At 45.6% G+C, this 8,362-nt stretch overlaps 1 protein-coding gene across 1 annotated transcript; it reads right to left on the bottom strand.

Annotated features, from left to right (window-relative positions):
* Positions 1-358: 358 nt before the first annotated feature.
* Positions 359-3,148, bottom strand: LOC308656929 (T-cell surface glycoprotein CD1a-like; the record flags this gene model as incomplete). The annotated part of the gene is made up of 6 exons (XM_081308301.1): positions 359-401; positions 575-665; positions 1,009-1,290; positions 1,471-1,749; positions 2,495-2,749; positions 3,088-3,148. 6 exons carry the CDS (start codon positions 3,146-3,148, stop codon positions 359-361), a joined length of 1,011 nt encoding a protein of 336 aa, XP_081164427.1.
* Between the last annotated feature and the right edge of the window lie 5,214 nt (positions 3,149-8,362).

The raw sequence follows: 8,362 nt of genomic DNA, 5'->3' as shown, positions 1-8,362 counted from the left end.
ACAAAGCTACACAACTGCCACAGAAGTAGGCAGTGAGGGCTACAGTGACATGTGGGGACGCACAGGTGGAGGAGAGATGGCTCCCCACTGTGGATCCAGGAAGGACCCCTGGAGGAAGTGACACCTGGAATTCATCTGATGATCCATTATGTATAACCCAGCAGAGGTTGCTAGGTTCCTATTCCATTCAGAGATAGTCCCAGCCCAGGTCAGAACAACAAACCCTTGATTACATTGAGCATAGATTGGTAACTGATCGTGAACCAGGTAAATTACAAAGGTTTCACAAGGACAGTTGAAGAGATGTCATCACCTCGTGGTGTCCAGGTGTAGACTGGGCACCTGGGTCGCTGGGTCCTCACTTCAAAGGGACAGCACTGCAGGGAGCTTCACGGTGTGTCCTACGTGAACCAAATGAGAACAGAGAAATAACAGACCTTCAAGAGGTGGAGGTGAGAACTGAGCAAAAATGGGAATGGGCTGAGAGGAGAAGGAAAGTGAGGAAAAAGTCAAAAAAGAAGGGAAGACCATTGGGGAGGAGGGACAACAGGAAAGATGGATACAAAGAACTCACCAGCGTTTCCTAAACCAAAATCCAAGACCTGTCAGAAGAGCCAGGGCCACTGTCACGGCCAAGAGGATCCAGCTCAGGGCACTATGGGGTGCTGCAGATTCAAGTGGACACTAGGATGATGTTTCCAACCCATTCCCCATTTTACCCCTCGCACTCCCTGTTTGCTGTATTAACTATTTTCTTTGAGTTTCTACTGCACCAATCATTCCTCCTATTTTATTCTTATCCCTTTTCAGAGGGGAATCCTTCTTCTATCCTACATATTTCTGCATCCTCATGTTCTGATCCCTCATGTTTAATTCTTCCATTCCTTGGATTAAAATAATTGTCTTCTTTTGAGTCTAAAATCCCTAATCTCCCAAATTTTTGCTGGCCCTCAAGCTCTGCTATAGCAGACCGCCTCCCCCCATCTCCAGCCTGGGTCCCACTCTTACCACCCCAGTGGAGGACGAGGTCCTGCCCTCCTAGGCTGCTATGCTTCACCCTGCAGGCCAGGCCAGCCGCCTCCCCAGCTGCTACATCCAGGGTTGCTCTGAGATACCACGTGCCATCAGCATTGGGCAGGATATCACCTCTCTGAGTGCCCAGTTGCTCCTGGTCACCTCGAATCCACATCACCCACACGGGCTTTGGGTAGAAGCCAGACACGTGGCACACCAGCAGCAGATGGCCAGGTCCAGGACTGGGGCCACTGGACAGCCAGGCCTCAGGCTTCACTGCAAAGGACAGAAAACACATCCAGACACAGACTCTAACATACACTGAGAGGTTCATAACTCCACATGAGACTACATGGATATATACTTCCCCCTTCTGGAAATGTCACTTGGTATCCTTTTTATCCTTAATTTGACTTTAAAATAGAAAAATTCTTTGAGATGGGCTACAAGACTGACCTTGTTGCCGGAGATGAGCCTTCCCTGCATCAAGAAGACCCAAGGTGAAACGTGGGCAGGTGTCACTGAGGAGCCTATGTACCCTATGTGTGTAGTCTTGGTTCTGACTGAGCAGTTTGCAGACTTTCTGGGCCTCTTCTCCACCCTCTGGAGATGCTAACCATGTTTCATTCTGGAAGCTCAGGAAATCATATCCTTGGATAGCTACCTGCTTCAAGCCTAGGAAGCCCTTCCCAGAGTGCAGTTCACAACCTGTTGCAATCTGTAGATCAAAGGGATCTGGGGAAGAAGAGTCATGAATTAGAGGAGAAAATGGAATGAGATGAAAGCAAAAGACTATAAAAGCAGAAGGGAGTTTGGGGAGTTTAGGGGATGGACCCCAGTGTGGTTTGATCAGAGGTTCACAGAAAGGGGAACTGGTAGGAGCTGGAGGTGGAGAAAGAGATGATAATATGAGGAAGGGAGGGAATTGTTCAAAGGTGATAGTGATGGTGTGGGGTGAAGGACTTAATGTGAGAGAGCTCAGACTCTAACTAACCAGGGTGAATGTAACCATGGTAACCATAGCAGTTTAGATGGGGATGACTGAAGAATTAAATGGGAGAGAAAGTCACACTTTAAGGAGTCAACCAAAGTGTGAGGAAGCTGAAGGCACCTGGCTGATTACTGAGGAAAATAGTGGCCACAGAATGCCTCTGAGGGGAGGCATCCTCAGCCCTGCAGGCAATGAGGGAGCAATTCATAAATGGCAAAAACTGAAGTTTTTTAAGAATTGCATTCTGGTTTATAGCACTTTCCCAGGGTGTGGTTGCAGTTTTATGCTGAAGAGAGTGGAGTAAAACTGGGAACAGCGTAGGCTGTTTACTACAGAAATAAGAAGTTCACTGAGGGCTGAGGATACAGCTCAGTTTATAGAGAGCTTGCCTCACATGCACAAGGCTGGGGTCAATCCCCAGCACCACAGATCAAAAAGCTTACTGAGAAACCTTACCTTTCTTCTCCCCAGCAATGGAACTAAACTCACCTTCAGACATGAAGTTATCAGTGTAAAATCCCTGAATTCCAATGGAGTTTACCCGGAGAAACCTTTCCACATCCACCAACTCCCTGTTACTGAAGTTGCCCCTGGACCAGGGATACAAGTAAATGATGGCATCAGAGCTGCTGTTCCATCTGTGAATCTGCAGCTCCCCCAACCAGCCTGAGCTTAGATGTACCCAGGAATGGTTGTGAAAGGCTGACGTCTGGAGGAGATGGTAGGAGACAGGCTCCTCAAACCCTGTGATGAAAGAATAGATAGAATGTAGGGAAATGTGACATTGGGAGGGAGAGACTAGGAACAGAAAGTTGTCAGAGTGGGAAGACTCAGAATCTGGAAAAGTGGAGAGCCACCGTTACCTTAGCTGACATCTGCTGGCCCCCAGGGTCCCATGCTCTACCAACATCCTCCATGAGAGCACAGAGGGCTTGAGTAAGGACATGCAGAATGGGCCAGCTTGGCCCTCGTTCTCTCCAGGTGTGTGCAGGGGAAACTACCATCACCACACACACACACACACACACACACACACACACACACACACTTGCCCCTAACAGGTCTGTTGCCACAATTCTTACCATATTCACTGTCACCTCCTGGGAAGAGAGCAGCGAGCAAGGGGAGTAGCAGAGACATCATGGCCCTTGCAGATGCTGCTTCTTTCTCTAAGAAAAGTTGGCCTTTGATTTCTGTTCTAAACAAACCTACCCCACAGACCTCTCTTCTGACTTCTGTATTCAACCAACAGACAGACCTCTCCTGCCTGAACATCTGTTTCCACCCCAAACCCTGACCACCTACTCAGTTTCCCATTTCCCCTGCTCTTCTGAGTCTCTGCCCAGTCTTCCAACTTCTCTCACTGTCTCATATTTCCATCCTGGTCATCTTCCCCTATTTCAACTGCTATGCGACATGTTTTATGTGGCACTGAAAAGTCACCTTACCCCTAGGAACTCTTTTTTCAGTGCTGGGTATTGATCCCATGATCATCAGCATTTTGAGTTATTTGAATAATTTTGAATGATCCCCCATGTGTCCTCTTCCCTGCCCCATCCCCCACTCCACCATCTTCATGTCGCTGACATTACTGGTTACTCATTTACTTCTTCAGAATCACTTTGGATTGTCCTCCACACCAGTATCAACTAATTGTTTTGTGGATCCTGTATCCAGGTTGCACTCTGGGAGGCATGCAGCCAGTCCAGTGATACACTTACTGCTCCAGGATCACCACCTTGAATTTTATAGTAATTTTATTGACTTTGTGTTTCATAAGCAAAGTTCAGTGAAACTTCTGTGGGAGCTCACAGAGCCTCCCCAGCTTCTGTAGGGTTCTCCCTCCCACAACCTCACCACAGGTGCAGCACCCTTCCACCTGCTCCTCACTGTCTGGGGCCCTGGTAACTCTACACTCTTCCTATCCACCTCCATCCTGCCACCACTGAACTGACCACGTCTCACTGGAGGCCCCATCTGCCATCAGCCTGGGTCACTGTCCCATGCCTTGCAGGCACAAAGGGAGAATGGCACATGCACCCAACAGTGTGTGGGCAGAACACAGGGGCAGCCATAGCATCTAATGTCTGTACCAAGTCATTTTGTAACTTGTCCACACTTATTCCAAGGACCAAATGCATCTCCATGTAATTTCATGTAATTTCAGTGCTCAACCTGGTGCCAAGTGTGGGGAGGGCCAGTTCAAATTCCCACTTCAGTTCAGCTGTTAAGGATCATTTGAGCAGCTAGGGTAGCAGGAACAAGGTGGGGAAGCTTGCTTGTAGTCATGAACTGCAGTGCCCAGGTGTCTAAGTGCTCCTGCAATCATCCCGTAAGTATCCCTGTGCCCAAGGGACATAACATTAGCAAGTCAAATAAAAACACAGAGACATAACCTTTCCTTGAAATAAGAAGTTTTGAATTATGGTACCTTTAAAAGCACTCCTTCCCCTCCCTTTTGAGCACAAACCTTCTGTTTTCTGAATCTTTATGTCTTCCCCAAATTCATATACTGGAGTCCTAACCACCCATGGGATGGTATTAGGAGGTGGGGCCTTAGGGAGGTGATTAGGTCATGTTGTCTCCACCTCAGAAATGAGACTTGTGCCTTATAAAGGGGACCTCAGAGAGACCACATAAACCTTCCATGATGTGAAAATATTTTGAAGGTGTCTTTGATGAACCAAAATTCAGGTCTCAATACAAACTAAATCTATCTTGACCTTGGACTTTTCAGACTCCAGATATGTGAAAAATAATTTTTAGTGGTTATAAGCCACCCATTCTACGGCATTCTGTGATATTCACATGAATGACTAAGGCTCTACATTTTCATTATTCCCTGGATCCCACAAAATATATGACTGCTGCTCTTGAGTGTGAGATGGCAAAATCAAGGAGAAGATAGTTACAGTTGGACAGGAAAGAGAGCAAAGAAAATTAACTAAATAAGATATGAGGTTCTGGGACCAAAAGGTTGTGAGCTGATAAGAGAAAAGGAGGATATAACAGATGCAGGAGAAGGAGAAAGAGGGGTGTTTTAGTGAGCGTTTTTGCCTCTGAGACCAAAGGACATGACAAGAAAAATTTGAAGAAGGAAAAGTATATTTTGGGTCTCACAGTTTTCAAGCTCTTAGTCCATAGATGGTCAACTTCACTCCTCAGGACCCAAGGTGAGGCAGGACATCACGGCAGAAGAGTGTGGCAGAGGAAAGCAGGTCTGGACATGGCCACCAAGAAGGAGAGAGAGAGAGAGCGCTCCACTCACCAAGGACAAAATATATGCTCCAAAGTCACATCCCCAGGAACCCACCTCCCCGGCCACACCTACCAGCCCACAGTTACACTCAGTTAATCTTTATCAGGGGATTAATTTACTAATTGGGTTAAGGCTCTCAAGACCCTGTCACTTCACCTCCAAATCTTCTTGCACTGTCTCACACATAAGCATTTGGGGAACACCTCATACCTAAACCATAGCAAGGGAGTCATAAAGAGAGGGGAAGAAGAATTCAAAGTTTCTTCCCCTCAACTTTCCCCTGGCAGAGTGGCTCCTGATCAGAGATGCAGGTAGCAGCTGGTGCTTGGGTCAGAGTCCCACTGAGGATCTGCAGCTCCCCAGGCCACTCACCCCTGAGTGAGGTCTCAGCTGTGGAGGGTGAAAGACAAGGTCTGAGGAGGAGAAAGGAAAGGATGGAGACCATTGGGAGCTGCCTGGGGGAGGCTGAGAGCTGGGGGAGCTGAGAGAGAGCAAGAGTATAGAGAAAAAATAAGAGATAAAATAGGTGGGAAGTGACCAGGACCAGAAAAAGAAAAAATCTTTGAGAGAGGAAATGGTTATACAAATCACTGATGGTTGTGTGCTCCCTGGTCACAGGAAAACATGATGAAAATCCAGATAGTAAGATATATGCCAAATAGAACTCAGCCAGGCAGGGTGTTTCTGCTATTTTAGGGGCATCCATGATGTTAAACCCCAATGCAAAGAAAATACCACTGACTCTAATTTTAAATCATATTAAAGCAAGCTTGCATTGGTGTACACCAGAGCTGGCCAGGACTGTGTTTCCCGAAAACCCTGGGCTAGAGACCAGTACCCCAGCTCTCTAGGAACACAATTTTATAGCACAAAAAGTTGCAAAATGGGGGTATCTTGAAAACTTACAGATAACTGGATTTTGACAAGCATAATACAAAGGCAGATAGTAGGTTAAAGATCTACATGGCATGATATTTCAAGGTAGGAAGCAAATTCAAATGCAAACATCAGAACTTATGAGGTTTCAGAGAGGGTTGTTACCAGGTCAGGGAAAATCAGGCATGGGTGGGTTCAAGGCATGGGCAGGCATTCCAAACAAGTTTACAAATCACAGTAAATTTATAGTAAAACACAAATTAACTTTTCATGACGTTGTGATGAGATGGCTCCCAAACTCAAGATGGAATTAGGCTGGGTTCATCACAGGATTCTTCTCTTTGTAACAAAATCTTCCTTCAGGATTCTTCTTCTTGAATCATCTTTGCTTAGGCTACCAGCATGCTGTGTTATTCCTAACACTTCTAACTGTTGCTCCCTGCACACCACCACAACTGCTGAACTTCTCCTTCCCCACACAGCTTCCCTGGGAACCAGGACATGAGCTCCCCCCTCCACAGGATCTCACTGTGCCATCTGACTTCCCCTCCTCAACAACACAGACCTCAATTTCTCTCCCCGAGAAACCCACTGCCTGTCCTAACTTCCTGCCAGCACTGTGCTTCCCCTTCCCCTCCACACTTCCTCAAGTTTTTCTCTTGTCTTTCTGGCTTTCTTACATGTAACCTGTGTGTTTTTTCCTCTCAGCAAATTTCTTGCAGTAAATGGAGCTTCAGACTGAGACCCATGATGATTTCACGTACAGAACACCTGCACCAAATTGCAACGTCCTGAGCCTGGCCTCAGTGTCCCTGAATGTAAAATGACTGGAAGGAACTGAATATTAGCTGCTATCCTTGTGGCTCTGACGTTCTTTGTGACTAGCTGCTCTCCCATATCTACCCATCCATGTGTCCTCTCTTCCCTATTCTGCTTCTCTCTCCTCTTTCCCCTCCCCCAGGCTTTCACCATCATTCTTCACTTAGCTCTTATCTCAGCCCCAGGACCTCATCTCTGTTCTGTTGCTCCCTTCTATCCATTCAGTTTAACCTCCATCCTTCCTCCTTGACTCCCTTGACAATCCCAGTAAAATAATTTATCACATGGCCCTTGGAATTCTCTGTGTTGATATAAAACACAAAGTTATGCAGTTGTTTCTGTCGAGATGGCTCACTCCATAGGTTAAAAAGACCTGCCAGTAGAAAACACCAGGAAAGGTGAGATTACATTTTAACTAGTTTAAATGCAGAGCAGCATTTAGAATAAAATAAGGGAAGTCCTTTTGGGGAAAAAAGCAAAGACATGTAAATCTAGTATCTGGCACCAGTGTACACCAGATATTGTTACACCCAAGTTCCCTACAGGTTGGGCTGCTGTGGTCTCCTGGATCTGAAATTCAGGACTTAGGTCTGGGCAAACAAGGTCAGAATTGGAATTCAGGCTTCTTCCATACCCTCAATTCTGAGACAGAATAAGCTAGGAAAATATCCAACCCAATTATATACGAAAGGAAGCTGGTATATCTGTTTGCTAAATGATGGTTGGTTGTTTTTTTCTCATTCTGAAAATTACAAATCACTGTTCTGAATTCAGAGTTAACAAATATCTACTTACATAATCCTGGGATAAAATTCATAATAAGAAAAATTATTTGCAAATTTTATCGATTTTTTTAAGAATAAATGACAGCAAAATGCATTACAAATCTTATTTTTTTATACATATACAGCACAATATTGTGTATCTCTGATTGTATATAAAGTATGTTGACACCAATTTGTGTCTCCGTACATGTACTTTGGATAATGATGTCCATCCCATCGCATTCCACCATCCTTGCTAACCCCCTGCTCCCTCCCTTTGCCTCCCCCCCCAGCCTTATCTTGAGTTCATCTATTCCTCCCATGCTCCCCCTCCCTACCCCACTATGAGTCAGCCTCCTTATTTCAGAGAAAAACATTTGGCATTTGTTTCTTGGGGATTGGCTGGCTTCACTTAGCATTATCCTCTCCAACTCCATCCATTTACCTGCAAATGCCATGATTTTATTCCCTTTTATTGCTGAGTAAAATTCCATTGTCTATATATGCCACATATTTTTAGTCCACTCATCTACAAAGGGCATCTACGTTGGTTCCACAGTTTAGCTATTGTGAATTGTGCTGCTATAAACATTGATGTGGCTGTGTCCCTGTAATATGCTGATTTTAAATCCTTTGAGT

The sequence above is a fragment of the Spermophilus citellus genome (genome assembly GCF_964194105.1).
Source record: "Spermophilus citellus genome assembly, chromosome: 9".
NCBI lineage: Eukaryota > Metazoa > Chordata > Mammalia > Rodentia > Sciuridae > Spermophilus > Spermophilus citellus.
Note: the sequence above shows the minus strand (reverse complement) of the source record. Positions and strands in the feature narration are given on the sequence as shown.